This window comes from Dinoponera quadriceps, unplaced genomic scaffold (genome assembly GCF_001313825.1).
Source record: "Dinoponera quadriceps isolate SergipeBrazil2010 unplaced genomic scaffold, ASM131382v1 scaffold2843, whole genome shotgun sequence".
NCBI lineage: Eukaryota > Metazoa > Arthropoda > Insecta > Hymenoptera > Formicidae > Dinoponera > Dinoponera quadriceps.
Window position 1 is genome coordinate 189,954 of NW_014557292.1, and position 17,223 is coordinate 207,176.

At 38.8% G+C, this 17,223-nt stretch overlaps 1 protein-coding gene across 1 annotated transcript in view; it reads left to right on the top strand.

The window, feature by feature from the left end:
- The window catches only part of LOC106748965 (neurobeachin-like), a 98,364-nt gene extending 82,459 nt beyond the window's left edge, over positions 1-15,905 (top strand). Inside the window, exons 12-29 of the mRNA XM_014627934.1 lie at positions 154-299; positions 1,351-1,564; positions 3,213-3,465; positions 3,575-3,717; positions 3,842-4,032; positions 4,118-4,226; positions 4,320-4,401; positions 4,500-4,816; positions 4,897-5,118; positions 6,012-7,647; positions 8,557-8,722; positions 8,799-8,952; positions 9,459-9,638; positions 10,024-10,164; positions 10,347-10,454; positions 12,270-12,441; positions 13,969-14,337; positions 15,606-15,905. Coding sequence (XP_014483420.1) covers positions 154-299; positions 1,351-1,564; positions 3,213-3,465; positions 3,575-3,717; positions 3,842-4,032; positions 4,118-4,226; positions 4,320-4,401; positions 4,500-4,816; positions 4,897-5,118; positions 6,012-7,647; positions 8,557-8,722; positions 8,799-8,952; positions 9,459-9,638; positions 10,024-10,164; positions 10,347-10,454; positions 12,270-12,441; positions 13,969-14,337; positions 15,606-15,772 — 4,770 coding nt within the window. The 3' untranslated portion in view covers positions 15,773-15,905. The remainder of the gene's footprint in view (positions 1-153; positions 300-1,350; positions 1,565-3,212; positions 3,466-3,574; positions 3,718-3,841; positions 4,033-4,117; positions 4,227-4,319; positions 4,402-4,499; positions 4,817-4,896; positions 5,119-6,011; positions 7,648-8,556; positions 8,723-8,798; positions 8,953-9,458; positions 9,639-10,023; positions 10,165-10,346; positions 10,455-12,269; positions 12,442-13,968; positions 14,338-15,605) is intronic.
- Positions 15,906-17,223: the final 1,318 nt, after the last annotated feature.

The following is a 17,223-nucleotide window of genomic DNA, read 5'->3' on the forward strand; positions in this document are numbered from 1 at the left end:
CGGAGCCGGGTTTATGCGCCACGGGACACGGTACGGTTATTCCCCCGACGGGTACATTCGTTACTTCCGTTTCACGAGGGCCGCGACGTGAAATAAACTTCCAGACGCGACCCACCAATGTCCATATGTGTTACATCGTATTTCGGCTTTCAGGATGTCAAGGCGGTCATAACGCACTCGATTCACAGCACGTTGAACTCGATAGGCGGTATACAAGTGCTGTTCCCATTATTCTCGCAGTTGGATATGCCCTACGACTGCATAGCGCCGAACGACGTTAAGCGCGATCCCACGTTATGGTAAATCCCAATACTTAGTCGTTCGAGGAGAAGCACTAAAATTAACATAGCTATAATGAACCGATGTACTTATGTTGAGAAACATACACGGAAGACCGCGCTTCCTGTTTGCGCACCATTCGGTTGTGTCATTAGTTTGATTGTTCGTTGCGCTGTGAAGTTTCTGACCTACCTTCTTGTAAAAATTAAATTAACAGATCAGCGGGGTAAGTAATCCATTTGACAATTTTACATTTTATAGTGTGAGTTCCGAACTTCTTCAATCACTTTGGACCTTGTGCTAATTTCTATCTTCTCGTTACTGAGCCGTGCAAAGAAATTAAGATTAGGTCGTTCTGTAAACTGACATACTTGAGTTTATCGGTCTTTCGATCGACATGTTTCAATTTTGCTGTAAAATATTTCGCAGAATTTAGTTGAAGCTACTAATGACTGATTTCACCCTGTTTTCCTTGTTTATTTATTTAAGATGGTCTGAAAGAAGAAGTCGGGGGGATACTTTTTTATATAATAAAAAAGAACAGTATTGTAAAATTTTTTAAATTAAAAATAATATGTAAGGTTAAAAATAACATGTAAGGATGTGTAATAAATGTATAAACTAATGTAATTATTTTATAGTTCTATAAGTATTATACACACACACACACACACACACGTGGGTATCGATTTTAGGGTCTACTTTTTAGAATCATCAATACTCAAATATCTTAAAAAATATTTATTTGCAAGAAAAATTCATAATAATTTTCATAAGCTCACACACACACACACACACACACCCTCTCTCTCTCTTACTCTCTCCTCTTTCTCTCTTTTTTTCTCACTCATTCGTGTATTTTGGCAAAGAAGTATTGCTAGTTTGCATCCATGCATATAAATTTTAATTCTATACTTTCAACACACACAAACACAGAGTTTTAAAGCCTAAAAACAAAATGGTATGTCGGTATTGGTCGGTATTGGTGCTTTTCCTCTATCGTTTGTCTAGAAGAAGTTACATTCTACAAGACAAACGTTAACGAGCAATATTATGTACGTCGCGTTCCAGTTCGAAACTGCTCGGATTCATTTGCGACCTAGTGGAGAGTTCTCAGACGGTTCAACAACACATGGTACAAAACAGAGGGTTCCTGGTAATCAGCTTCATGCTGCAGAAAGCGAGTAGAGATCACCTCACCACGGAGGTTCTCGCATCCTTCTTGGAACTCACGAAGCATTTGGTGACCTGCCTCAGCGCAAACAGCGATCTGTTATTAAAACAGGTACCGATCTATTAATTAATAAATTGCTGCGCTCATTACAAGTTAATATTCTAATGCCATTAATATGGTACATATTAATGCGAAGTAAAAATTAAATGAAGCATCTCAAAACTTGAGAGAATAATTAAACGAGAATAACTTGAAAATCAGTTGAAGATCACAAAACGATACATAATGTTGCGTTGCAACCATTTATTCATACTTTCTCGAAGGATGTTTGATAACTTATTATTTGTTTATTAAGTTCTTGCGTAATTTATGCAAAAGCTAAGCCTTTATCCACATATACGTCTGGCAAATATCTCTTCTCACATTTGTACAACTTGTTTTCCACCTTATGTATATCCTGTCGACTATAAAAGTCGACTAGTTTGCGTTCAATCTGATCAGTTGAATTACTAATGCCGACGCATCCTGTACCACCGAATTGCTAAGTAATGCAATAGCTTCCACGCTTTTGTCACGATTCGCTCCTATTGAAATGATGTCTCTTCCGTGTGTATCAATGTGTATGTTTAATGTGCATTTTGTTTTGTGCTCTTGAAACTGTCGAAGGCTTCTCCACGAGCCTGCCACGAGCATGACCACTCACTTTCTTCGATCATTGTTATGTTATCCGAACTTTGGATCGCATGCAATCTACCGACTTTTGAGCTCCCTGATTTGAAAAAAGTGCCTACGCAAAATATTTTGTTCCGAATGTGTCGCTTTCACATCGAAATTTCTGACCCTTGTTTTGCGACGCTGAAAATCTTCCATCTCTGCTATCGTAAGAAAATTACTTTCTCGTATCTTCGAATATGCACTCCCTTTCTCTTTCTCTTTCTCTCTATGATCGAAACCCTGATACACGGCATTTTATTTCTGACCATTGTGAAATTCTTCCAGCATCGGAGTGATCTCCACTATTTAAATACCAAGTTTAATACACATTTGATTGATTTGCAACGTGGTATGAATTCAATATGAAATCTACATGGCTGCATTTTATTTATAAATAATCGCACCTTCTATAATGCAAAACAATCATCCGAATACAATAGTATTCTCCGGTCTGCAGAGTGTACAAATCCATATGTACAACCTTATATTCGTTTCTCACATTCTCTCCCTCAGAATTCCAGTCAGCATAAATGCACGAGCATCTATCTGCACTCATAACGTTTCATATTCGTCAGCCGTCTCCTGTGTAATAATTGTTATTAGATGTAACAGCAGTGCCATCAGCAAATTGTTTTCAATCACCCCCATAAGCTTAACGATCCGTAATCAATATTCGTCCCTATAATTTTATATAATTACTTGTGATTATGTGTGTGAAGGATCTGTGTAATATCAGACATTTTCTTTTTGTACGTATATTTCGTACAATACTATTTTATTATGTACACACGTGTGTATAATAAAATAGTATATACGTGTATATGCAAATAAAGAAACAAATGCATACTTATATATTTGTTTATATATTTATAATAACACAATACTTTATATATACATATATACATTGAGTTACTCTGGATCGCTTAAGGTCGCGTTAATTGCACAAATTAACATATCGATGAAATAATTAGCGAGCAACTCGGGAAATCATATAAGTCGGCTAGATTGGTGTGTCCGAAGAACAGGCAGATCCATGGTGATGTAGTTGTTTTATTTTTCATTCCTAACATGGCAGCTACTGGATCACGTCCTTTTTAATCCCGCTCTATGGATATACACGCCAGCACCAGTACAAACGCGGCTCTATTCGTACCTGGCCACAGAGTTTCTTAGCGACACGCAGATATATTCCAATGTGAGACGTGTGTCGACGGTGTTGCAAACGGTGCACACTCTTAAGTATTACTATTGGGTGGCTAATCCTCGATCCAAAAGCGGAATTACACCAAAAGGACTTGGTACGTGTTACGCTCTACTTAATCGAGTGACATCTCTGAAGATATTAAATTTTCTCTACTAAATAAAATACGATTAAAAAATCCACGTACGAGAACATATTTTTCGCAGATGGACCTCGCCCGCAACAGAAGGACATTCTTACGATTCGTTCGTATATTTTATTATTCTTGAAACAACTGATTATGATCGGAAACGGGGTGAAGGACGACGAATTGCAGAGCATTCTTAATTATTTAACAACGATGCACGAGGTAATGTTTAGTTGACTGAAATTATTATAATTATTATTATTAAATCAGAGTGAGTTCATAGATTCATTGATTTAGCGATGACGCGGTGTGTGATCGAGGGTATTTAAAATAGCACAACTTTCAGGACGAAAATCTCCACGATGTTTTACAAATGCTCATATCTTTGATGTCCGAACACCCCTCGTCGATGGTGCCCGCATTCGACGCGAAACAAGGCGTGCGAACGATTTTCAAGCTCCTGGCGGCGGAGAGCCAACTGATACGCTTGCAAGCGTTGAAACTGCTAGGATTCTTCCTCAGCCGCAGTACACACAAGTAAGCGATCCTTTATAGATAACTTGCGGCACAATAAGAGAGGACGCGTCCTAAAAAGGAAATATTAATATTATCTAATGCATAGACGGAAATACGATGTTATGAGCCCGCATAATCTGTACACGTTATTGGCCGAAAGACTCTTATTGAACGAGGAGACGCTCTCATTGCCGACGTACAATGTTTTATATGAGGTATTTACTATAATTGTATTACACTTTCGGTCAGATTAATCGTTCGCTTCTCCAAATATTGATCACAATCCTCCGTTTCTCAATTGATTTCAGATCATGACAGAACACATCAGTCAACAGATATTGTACGCCAGACATCCTGAGCCCGAATCCCACTATCGTCTGGAAAATCCGAGTAAGCCAAGGCAATCGATTCGTAATCGCACGCAAGTCGAAAACGCGGCTCCGTATGTACGTACTTAATCCCCTCGCGGTGTCACATTTGTGTTTCAGTGATTCTGAAAGTAGTAGCGACGTTAATCCGGCAGTCCAAGCAAACGGAGCAGCTGCTAGAGGTGAAGAAGCTCTTTCTCTCGGACATGACGCTGTTGTGCAACAACAACCGGGAGAATCGGAGAACGGTGCTGCAGATGTCCGTGTGGCAGGAGTGGCTCATCGCCATGGCTTACATCCACCCGAAGAATACGGAGGAGCAGAAAATATCCGACATGGTGTATTCTCTGTTCCGTATGCTCCTTCATCACGCCATCAAGCACGAATACGGCGGCTGGCGCGTCTGGGTCGACACGCTGGCCATCGTCCACTCCAAGGTGAGTCAGTTGCGACAAATATCGGCCGAAATGTCCCTCGAAGCGATTTTAACGCCCTCACGACGGTTGGATTAACGCAGGTGTCCTACGAGGAGTTCAAACTTCAGTTCGCCCAAATGTACGAGCATTACGAGCGACAGAGGTCCGACAACATCACCGATCCCGAGCTGAGGCAGCAACGGCCGATCAGCACGATTTCCGGCTGGGACCAACAGCACTCTGGCAATAACGGCTACAGCAGACCATCGCCCTGGGGCAATCAGCAAAATCATGAGATACAACATATGGAGAGGAATTACAAAGTAATTTCGCGAATCTTTCGCGATCTTCTATTTGACTCCAGCGACCGTTCCCCGCCTTTCTTCGCGTTCGCGCGTTATTTCACGACTCAACACGTTGATATGAGATAACTCTTAAATGAGCTTTTCGAAATGTAATCAATGTGCTGTCACTGAAAAGCAGCCGATAATTACCGGTGAGCGTAGTTATAAATATAGCGCTGTAAATTGGTCAAATCTGGCTGATAGGTCCCGTTAAGAGCGCCGACTGTTTTCATCGGTAAAACCTGACTTATTCTTAAAGTATGATCAATGATTTTATTTGAAATATTTTTTATTTTGTGCGATCCCATTGTGCCAATCATTGTGCCGAACGCTTGCGATTGTCGGAAAGAATCCATTTTTCATTACACGTAAGAATGTAAAAACGGTTCGCCTTTATGTCGCGACAGCAAAGAAAGAGAACCAGATCGGAACTTCTCAAACCATCGACGTGCGTTCATTAGCCACATCCTTGCCAAACACTTCGTTGACACTTCGAGTTGTCCACGTTGCATTATTTCCACTACGGCACTTATATTCGAAAATAACGCGAATTTTTTACTTATACCATGGTTTATAAAACTTAATCTGCGAAAGGCAATTCGACAGATAATCACAAACCAAAATGTGCGTCTGAAAGACTGATGACGTACCTTCACAATAGAAAAAAAACAAAGAATTATCAGAGTGAAATATCAGAAATATCGGGTATTAAACTTGGTACATGAGGTGATCGGACATTTCACACTTAATGACCTAATAATTCAATCGACGACACTTCCGCTGACTTCGTTTACGAGAGGAACGCATTGAGGGTATTGAGAGTTTGCGTGAATATTCGTCAATCTTGACGTCTCAATGTATTATGGTTGCAGGAGTTCGACGCGTCCGAGGCGAACGATCGACTGGAGGAGTCTTGCAGCTGCGACCTCAACTCTATAGACAACACCGAGAGCGACGGCAGTCCGGCGATCGTGAAGTCGCGCAGCGAGACCCTGGACACTCTCCAGTCGTGCGAGGTGGTGTCGTTGGACTCCAGATTGAGCGACAAGCCGGAGACACCGACTATCGCGCGGGAGATTCACACGGAAACACCGACCATCCTCGAGGAAGCGAACAGCGAGGCAGTCTCGCTGCCGACTACGCAGGAGACCAGCGAGGTGATATCGATCGAGAGTTCCAGCGACTTCTACAGCGAAGTGCACAAAATCGAAAGCTCCAGTCCCGACTCGATGGTAGCTCAAGATACACCGAAGAAAGAGGAAGACACAACTGACGAGAAGCAGCCGGTCGCCGTTACGTCGGAGCCCTCTTCGACCGAGCAGATTAAAGAGAGCGCGGACACGACGGCCGTCGAGTCTGAAGATGCGAGGAAAATGACGGAAGACACGGCCGATGCGGTTCCTACGCCGACAGACAATGCCGAGGATCTTCCGGTCGCGGAAGCGGAGGGTAGTAACATCGACGACAGCCCGACCGATGCGACCAACACGGAAGATCCAGTCGAGGCCGCTTCGTCAGCGACCGAGCCGGCCGTTGCGAAGAGCGACGTCACCACCGAAGAAGACACCGTGCCAATTGTTCCTCCCGACGAGACGCGGGAAGAAACGCTGACGGTGAAGGTGATCGAGAAGCTCCAGCTGGAGAACGACCGCGAGATCATCGACAGCGACACGTCGGAGGCGTACTTAACGCCGACCGAGAATCAAGAGAGCTCGAGCGAGATGCGAAGCAGAACGTCCGAAGGCGAGAAAGCCGACGACGACGAGAAGAAGGAGATTCCCGAGGACGGAGACACCAGCACCGCGCCGGAGACCGGCGAGAACGACACAGGGGAAACTGTAAAAAGTCCTAATTGCTCAACTAGCATAGTAGAAGAAAGCGACGAGGCTCGCACGGCGGACGCGGTAAATCTCGAGAACGAGACGACGGAGGCGGAGCCAATAATAGTGAATAGTGCGTTAAGCGACGAATGCGCCGTGGATATTTTAACCGGGGATAAAAGTGCTGTTATTATTGTTGATAACGACGTTGACGCGCAGGTAAACGAGAAACAGTCAAGGGAGCCGTCCACTATTTCTACTAACATAAGTGATAATAAGCCAGACGTTCCGACGACGATCGACGACGAGGTAGAAGTAACAGATAGTGTTTGTAGTAATAGCGATGTTCAAAGTTCTGTAGATAACGTGACGCAAGTGCCAAATCCTAAGCAGCAAATCCCAACAATATCTACGGTCTGTGATGCAACTAAAAGTTTATCCGACGGTGTGCCTCAAATCGTTAGTTCTAATGTGGTTGCCAGGGACAATGCGTTATTGAATGACTTAACTCCAGATCACGTAGACACTCATCGCAGATCCAGCTTGCCGATCGTATCCACGGACACGGCCGCGGATGACAACGGTCACGAGCCACCATCCTTGCCTGTGCCCTTACGAAAGACATCGTCACCCCAGAAACGACCAAGGAGTGCCTCAACGTCCACCCAGGTGGACCCGAATCATTTCGGTGCGTTAACCAGTCATTTTTTTTCTTCGCTCTGTAATACGCACTACGGATTGAATAATATCTCGATCTGTTAAAATTTTAGTTAAAAATTCAAAAACTCAGCTTTATTAATTTAATTAATTTTATATAAGTTAACTTTTAATTTAAATTAGTTATTTTTCAATGCTCTAATTTTTACTTATTAATTTTTTCTAACTTTCTTTATATAAATCAATTAAAAATAATCCATCGAAATATTAAAATCATTACTAGCTGCTTACAAAATATAGAATAAAAGATAATGCCAGCAGTATTTTTTCCATCTCTCCCTCTCTCTCTCTCTCTCTCTCTCTCTCTCTCTGTCTTTCTCTCTCTGTCTTTCTCTCTCTGAATACTGATGTTTCTTCTTTGTGTGGAATCCTGAGCACAAAAACAATCGATATTTTTTTATAATAGGTAATTTTTTTAATTATTTCACATAAGATTAATCTACGATTAAGAAGTTAATTATACAAAAAACACACATTTTCCGCCATATTGCCGTCAACATGACGTCTTTTAACGTCACTCTGCTATTTGAGATATATATATATATATATATAGAAATTAAATGACCATTATATATAAACCATAGCACGGTTGTTTTAGTGTTATATGTATAAACTCGTGGCTGTATATAATTAACTTTGAACTTTAAATAAATTAAAACTAATTTAATTTTAACTTAACTTTTAAATAAATTAGTTTTGTTTAAGTGACTTTTAATTCAAATATATCAATTTTATGGATCGTTAATAATTAATTTAATTTAGTTATAAAAATAAAAATTTAGTCAATCCAGAGAACCTGTAATCCTGAGTACATGTTATTGAAAGCGGACGCGTCTGCCTCTTATGTCCTCTTATATCTGTGATCCTTTTTTTATTGCAGAAGCTAAGAGGTCGAAGCAAGGAAATCCCTCCACACGACCGATGTTCAGTCCAGGCCCGACGCGACCTCCCTTCAGAATACCGGAATTCAAATGGTCTTACATACATCAACGACTACTGTCAGACGTCCTCTTTTCCTTAGAAACAGATATTCAAGTGTGGAGAAGGTAGGAAAATACATTTATACGTCATCGACGATATTTCACCTAGACGAAGTTTTGCATATTAATCTCCACGTTGCAGCCACTCGACGAAGTCTGTATTGGATTTCGTCAACAGCAGCGAAAATGCCATTTTCGTGGTGAACACTGTCCATCTAATTTCGCAGTTAGCCGACAATCTCATCATAGCCTGCGGTGGTTTATTACCTTTATTAGCATCGGCCACCTCGCCAAATGTATGTAAATTGTCATCAGATCATACACGACTGAGCGACTAAGAAAGAGAAATAGAAACAATATATAGAAATTAAACGACCAATATATGTAAACCGAAACACGGTTATTTTAATGTTATATTTAATATTCATATTACCGTCATTAATATTATTTGGTGGGAGAGTAAAGATGTCGTGTATCGCGAACGTACGAATTTTTACGCTGAACGAAGTGTGATTACCGATTTTTCTATATATGGGCCGACTCTAAATCGATCATAAATAATTGCGTTATTAGAAGGAGGATATCGTGAATGAATTTTGATCTGTAGTCGGGCGTGAAAAATATTAATATTAAATATTAATATTAATATTAATATTGCTAAAACAACCTGCTTCGGCTCCTATATTGACTATTTAATTTCTATATATTATTTTGAGAAAAAATCGGGGCCACATAATACTTAAAAAAAAAAAGAAGTATAACCGTTTCTGCGTTTGCGCCTTCATAATCTGAATATTTTCAGAGCGAACTGGACGTAATCGAGCCAACTCAGGGGATGCCAATTGAGGTAGCAGTTTCTTTTCTGCAAAGATTAGTCAACATGGCTGATGTGCTCATATTCGCCAGCTCGTTGAACTTCGGAGAACTGGAGGCCGAGAAGAATATGTCGAGTGGCGGCATATTGCGACAATGTTTACGCTTGGTTTGTATTAATGAGTACAAGGTATTTCGCGAATTCATCATGAAGTAATGATATTTTATTTAGCGAATTATCCGCCGATCTATTTGTAGGAGAAATATATTAAGTATTAGTGCACACACTAATTACGTTTAGTTACCTCGATGCATTCGACGACACATAGAATTCGTAGTATAAAGAGTTTCTATATTAGGAGGAGAGAACTCATCATAATTATTATATCGATATGAAATTGTTTTCTATAGTTATAGTTTCCGAAAAGCGTATAAATGTGTGAGATAGTCGTGATATCCTTAGACATTGATATATACTTCAATTAGATATTTATTAATATTTACACGCGCGACACCCTTTGTTATATTTATACCTAATAAAACTGCTTCTATAGGTCTGCACATGTGCCGTTAGAAACTGCTTAGAGTGTAAAGAACGTGGCAGGTCGTACAGCATGTTAGGTCGGCAGATTGGTTCTAGTAATAAATCACAACATATACAGTCGCTCATACGTGGAGCTCAAACATCGCCTAAGGTACGTTTCATCTGATCGAACTCAGCTTAATAAGTGTAGCGCTATCGATGAACAACGCTATTGACGAACGAGTGTGTATTTTTCTTTTTTTCTAGAATACGAAATTTATTGCTGAAGAACAACCGTCTTTTTCTTTTGTACTCGGTTGATATCTAATAATGCGTCGGAATATTTATTTACAGAACATCGTGGATAATCTTACGCATCAGTTGAGTCCTGTGAAGGATCCCGAGAAATTGTTGCAAGACATGGACGTAAATCGTTTGAGAGCTGTAATATACAGAGATGTTGTGAGTAATTCTCTTTATTTATTATATAGGGCGGTTCCTCCAGCACCTGGAATGATTCGAGCATCTGGAATATTTTCCTTCCTTCTAATTGATACGCAAAAAAAACATGCAAAGGAAAAAATTGTTCCATTCAAAAGAACAGATATTTTTCTAATAAATAAGAATGTTTTCGAGATTGTATTTTACAGAATTTCAAAGTCATCGACATTTTTTTCAACTGCAATGGAATATTTCCATTCGCATGATTTAGTTCATAAAAAATAAATTAGGACTGCGAAGCATATGTTGACTTTTAAATGACTTTGAACAACAAAAATCACGTTTATAAGGAAAGAAAGCGAATGTTAACGATAGGGGAGGCAGCTCCGATTGACTTGACCTTCACATATGTCGTCAAAGAAATGGTCCTGAGTAATAATCGAAAAGTTTTATGCGTCGCTCATTGTTCATTAAAAAGTTCTTAACAAAAAATGTTTGGAACACGTACATGTATTTACTATAACTCACCTCCAATGACCTCGTCCATGACACATATGGATATATAGAGATCATGTATTATATGAAACATTTACATACATAGTGGATAATTCTAATTCATACTTTTTCCAAAATTCTTTTTTTAATAACTTTTTAGTAAACGATGAGCGTCATATAAAATCTTTCGATTATCACTCAGGATCATTTCTTTGACAACATGTGACAAAGTCAAATCAATCAGAGCTGCTTCCTTTATTGTGAACATTTGCCGAATATGCAGTAAGACGTAAACAGTAAACTAATTGACCAATTAGATTATTAAAATCCAAGAATAATCGACTATGACTGGTCAATTCGCTTACTGTTTATGTCTTACTACATATTCTTACTATTGTAGAATGGACTTAAGAGAGAAAGAGAGAGACAGACAGAAAGAGAGAGAGAGAGAGAGAGAGAGAGAGAGAGATTTTAAATAAATATATGAATTTGTAACCAAATACCGTAATTTTTTTAAATAGAAGCAACTTTTTATAGCAACCTATTTTGGGGTGCCATATTATCATACCTGTTCCTTTTTGATCCATTGTGCAGCGTCGCCACATCTATTATAAATAACGTCTTAAGTAATAAATAATTCGAGTCTAGAATAACTTCGAGTTTAGAATCTATTAGATAACACTTTGACGGATGTAATCTCTCTCTCTCTCTCTCTCGTGAAGTTTTTAATTAAAAATATTGGTTATAAACAGAGTTATTGTAAAATACAAATAAGGAGTTATAATATCACCTTCTTCTTCAACTTTTGTATTTTAAAAGATGTTTAAGATGATTATTGTTAACTTCTATATTTTTTCGAATATAATAAGTGAATGATTATTTTGCACTTTTAATAAATTCTGGAGCGATGACGATATATGATTGAATTGAATTCTTCCTTACAATATTGAAAAGATATTGTGATAAATTTCGTTTTCTAAGTTTCTTGCGAGAAAAAATTCTTTTGAGATAAAAGAGATATTGCGTTATATATTTGCATGTATATTCGCACTAAACACTTAAATTTCACACACTTCTTTCTTTATTTTAAACGTGATTTTTGTTGTTCGAGATCATTTAAAAGTCAAGTATGCTCTATCTGGTCGAATTTGTTTTTTTACTTCCTATAATTTGTTTTTTAACAGCTATGTTAATGGAAATACCTACCTTATTTAAATAAACAGAAATATTTCAGATGATCGAGTTAAATAAAACGTCCTGCATAACTGATGTAGAAATACAGTTACATTTTTATAAGATAGAAAAAGAAATTAAAGCAAATCGAATTAACGTTGATTTCAGGAAGAAACCAAGCAGGCGCAGTTTCTGTCCTTAGCTATAGTTTACTTCATCTCTGTATTAATGGTATCTAAATATCGCGACATATTGGAACCACCAATATCACAGCGTCCTCCCAGTCCAGTGCAAACAATACAGACGAATGGCGCCGGTCTCAGGCCAGCTAGTCCTTCAGGTGAGAACCTTGTCCTTTAGCGACGTCACTGATATTAATTGAAGAGTAATCTTTGTAAATATCAGATCGCAAGATTCATTAAAGTTAAATTACTTAATATATATTTTCAATGAACGTGAAAGACTTAAGATCTTAAAAAATTTCTCTTTAATCAAAACTCTTATGTGTCAGATATGTATATATATGTATGTACATATATATATATTCTCTCTCATCCTTTTTAGAAATTATTATATATGCATAAATATATATGAATTAAATTCTCGATTGGTGTTAACAAGTGTTAATCCACGATTAGTTTCCGATACTACAGCATGAAATTGCAGCTATATTAATATTCGAAGGCTAAAATTTACAATATGCGTCTCGTGATGACGTAGCTGTTGGTGTTTAATAATGCAAAGAGCCCTCAAAGTTTTGATTAATGATAATTCGCCGTTACGAATAAATCGTTGTGTAATCTTTCAGTAACTTTTCAGCGGCGGTTTAGCTAATCGAAGCAATTTTCATTGCAATAATGTTTAAAAATGAATGAGATATATAATATAGATGTTATAAATAGAGCGGACATATGTGTACAGATATGTAGCTAGTGTTCAACACTATGCACCGAAAACGATGTAGCTGCAACTGAAACAACAGCACATGACACCAAGTAGAACGCATGTGTTATATTGCACTGTATGAAGTAAACATCCTATATGTATCTGACAGTGAGAGTTTTGATGTTTGCCGAATGTGTTTGCACTACTTTGAGTTATAAATATACTCTTCCGTCGTTATATCATTGTGACTGTATTCTCTTGAATGTGAAACTTCTCTTTATGTGAGGAATTCTCTCGGCAACTAGATGTCTCTATGACTGCTGTTACACGATTAATACTTAGATGTTTGACAAACCGGCGGTCGATTATATCATGAGATGAGTCTTATCTAGAATGTCACACTCCGGTGATTTAATATCACATCGATAATGCGCCGGCAGTGTTCTATTAGGTATTTTAAATCGATCTGAACGATGTTGTCGTTCTCTTGTTCACACAAATTCTGTTGAAATCTATATCATGGGGCGAGTTAGCATCATCGATTTACGATTATTTACAATTGATAAAACGATACGTATTTAAAATGATGAAACTTCACATACTGAATTTCATTCTATGAGTGGGAATGTGAGTTCATTGGAAGTTTAATACGTCTTTTAACGTCACTTGATTCACAGTTTAATATATTTTCTCGCGGTCCTAATATTCGCTCGAGAAATTCTACATCGGACTCTGTTGTTGACCCAATAATATAGCTATCACGAATTTTTTTCGCCGCGAAAAACACACACCGATGAAAGTACAATTCCGCGACTAAGTGTTTCGATGCGCGAGCGCTGAGTCTTGCTCGCGTTCTTCGGGTCTTTCTGCTCATCGTGCGCATAGAGTGAAAGGCAGTATCCAGATTATGTTATGGATCGCGAACGACAGAGGTGATGATAACGCATGACCCGATAACGTGGTAAATGTGGTTCCTCGGCAGATGGGAATGGTGGTGGAGGAGGGCGGCCCCTATTTCCACAGTGGTCTCACCACGTGTACCCACAGTTCCTCCCGGGATCTCACCCTAACGCCAATGCGAATGCCAATGCCAATGCCAACCATCACATCAATCAGCACCATCACCAGCACCCGCTACCGGCTGCCAGGCACTCTAGTCGCCAGCCCCCCTCCAACTATTATCTCCCGAATCATCATAATAATCACTACAACCATCACCCGAATAACCATAACTACCATCGCCATCATCATTACCACCATCACAATAACAACAACCACCACCATACGCTTCAAAAGCATATCGATCAGCCCCGAAATCTCTGTCATAGAAACTCCGGTGTCGGTCTGCAAGGTAACTCGAAAAGCCCGAAAAGTTGTTTCACGGAATGCTCCGAGTTTCTTTTCTTCGCCTGGTTTTTCTTGCGCATCCCTTTTTCGTTTTTGTTTAGCTGACTTGCGACCTGCACGAGACGCTTACCGATAGCGAGCGAGTCCCTCGGCGAGCTTTCACATTGCGACTTTCTCAATGTCTCCTCTCGATGTTACACACAGCCGCTACCGAGTCATTGCTATGTTGCAATTCCGGGTTGTTTGGCTTACCTTAAGAAGGGACATGTTATGTTACCTTATGTTAGAAGGATCCGGAAAGAAAAATTGTGTTTTTGTTCTTCGTTCACCACTTTCTTGATCACTCGTTGTAGACGGTTCATAAATGATCGACCAAACTTTGGCCAAACTTAGTTATAATAGTTTCCAAAGGAAACTCTCCTTATGCCGCATGTTGTGCACACACAGCAATTACTTTGGATCCGTATATATCGTTCTGGAAACGGTAAATAAAATTAGTTAATTGCTTGTTGCAACGTAGCACGTACTCTTTGAGTATATATTATACGTTATATATATTTATTATAACATCACGCCTGTCTACAACATAGTAACAAAATCATAACACATACACACACATACACACACACATATATATATATATATATATATATTTGCTAAAAGTTAAAGAATGAGACTAATAGAATGAAGATACACATAGTAGTTGTTAACAAAAAAAATAATTTACTATAGACAACCGGAACAGTAATTACTTTCGTGTACCTGAAAAGAGAGTTTCATTTTTATACAATCATATAATTCATATTATATATTTTGGCGTTCTTTATTATTATGCTGCAAATAATACGCGACTTATTTTGCGATCGCTTGTGATACTTTGAGTCATCCGATAGAAGATGCTTGCATAAATGTTGCGTTTTGTGATTTAGTCTGTGAAATTGTGCACAATCCCCTGAGGAAATCGACGAGGAATGTTTGTGTGTATGTTTTTATTATACTTACGTATAAATATCGTAATCTACTGTGCGATTTTGTTACAGTCATATTACTTCAATAAATAGCACAAGTAAAAGTATAAAGGTTATAAAAAAAAAGTACAAGACTATATCAGTGATCGTTTTATGCACTATAAAATAAAGAGAAAGGGAGGAAACAACTTTTCCATTTTGTTAAATTCGTTGGACGCATGTGTATGAATATCGACTTGCTTTGCGTGGAAGACCCACCGATTTTTCGATCTTTTAATACTGTGTCTCGTTCGCGTGTTCTTAGGTAGCGGAGGAGGTATAATGAGCCAATCGGGTTCCCAGGATGATGGTGAATATGAGGTCATCATTGTCGACGAGAATAATTCTTCGATTTTGGCTGACCATGATGTGACATCGTCAGGTCCGCCGTCGACCAAGGTAAGTCCGTTCGCACAACTCGTGATTATCTAAAATCCCGAAATACAACCTGATAAGAGCGACAGACATTTGTCCTACCGAACAAATTCGAAAGAAGTGTACAACGAGAATAATTGAACCGAAATTCTCAGGTAAAAGTCATCAATCCCGTCACATATGGGATTCGATTCGATATAGTGACGATGTATTTATTTATATATATTTATATTTATTAGATATATATATATATATATATATTTATTTATTTATTTATTTATTTATTTATTTTTATTTTTTTTATTTATTTTTTTTTATTTATATTATATATTTATATATTATATATATTTATATATATGTATATATAAATCGATACCGAAGCCGTACTTTGGTTCTCCACGAAGTAATGACGATTTTACTTGAGACTACTTGCATGCACTTTCGATAGATCGAGAACGTAGATTACACGACTCGATGTTTCAATCTGTCGCTTTATACAGCTCTACGTAGCGAGTACGATCTGCGTGTCTTTCTAAACGTTCAACTATACATATCTTCGATATTTTGTCCTGAGTACCTTTGCGTTTATGCTCGATAGTTTCAAGTGACATTGATAGCAGCGAGACTCTAGCACTTTTTCATTACGCACTACCTTGTTCCGGGTATTCACCGCAACGATGATCAGATATACTGATGCCGTCGCACAATGCTTTGCACTAGTTTATCATCATACATTATCTTGCTCGTTACTTCAGCGATAAGTTGGAACAAATGTTCGAGTTGAAGAATATTCAATATGTATTGTATGGTTCAACGACAGATCAGCTCGAAGATAGGCTCTGTATTAGATTCGCGTGCATTGAGACTCGACAAGGTAAATTAAACGAGCTCGTCTTTTGATGTTCACGTTCAATCGGCACAATTGCGTGCGACTGCGACGTTTCTTCATGCTGTCCCATCAATTACCAGTCCCGGACGTAGTGTACATCCGTATTGGTCTCTTTCGAACCTCCTCGATACGATTGTAATGTACAATGATTTCTCCAGTAACCCGCCGTAGTTAAAAGATCTCTTGCAACGCCCAGCATGTAGTGTTCACTTATCGATTGGTGTCTTGCATCTACGTAGCCCCAGCGTAACGATCACTATATCTCGATTATGTCCTCTCGTAATCATTATATATCTCTCGCACGTGTGACACGTATATCTTACATTACGGACATTGAGATTCGGCCATTGATATCGCCGTACCGACCGCGTTAGTCACGCAAAGTCGTTTCATGTACACACACACACACACACACACACACACACACACACACACACACNCACACACACACACACACACACACACACACACACATATATATATATATATCTGCACCTCCGAAAGAGTCGAACCGTGTATTTGACCTTACTTGTGACTCCTATCGAGCATGCGAGACTTTGAATCTTGAATTTCTCTCATTGTTAACTTCCTCTGCTTGCATTGCTATGCGTACTAACTA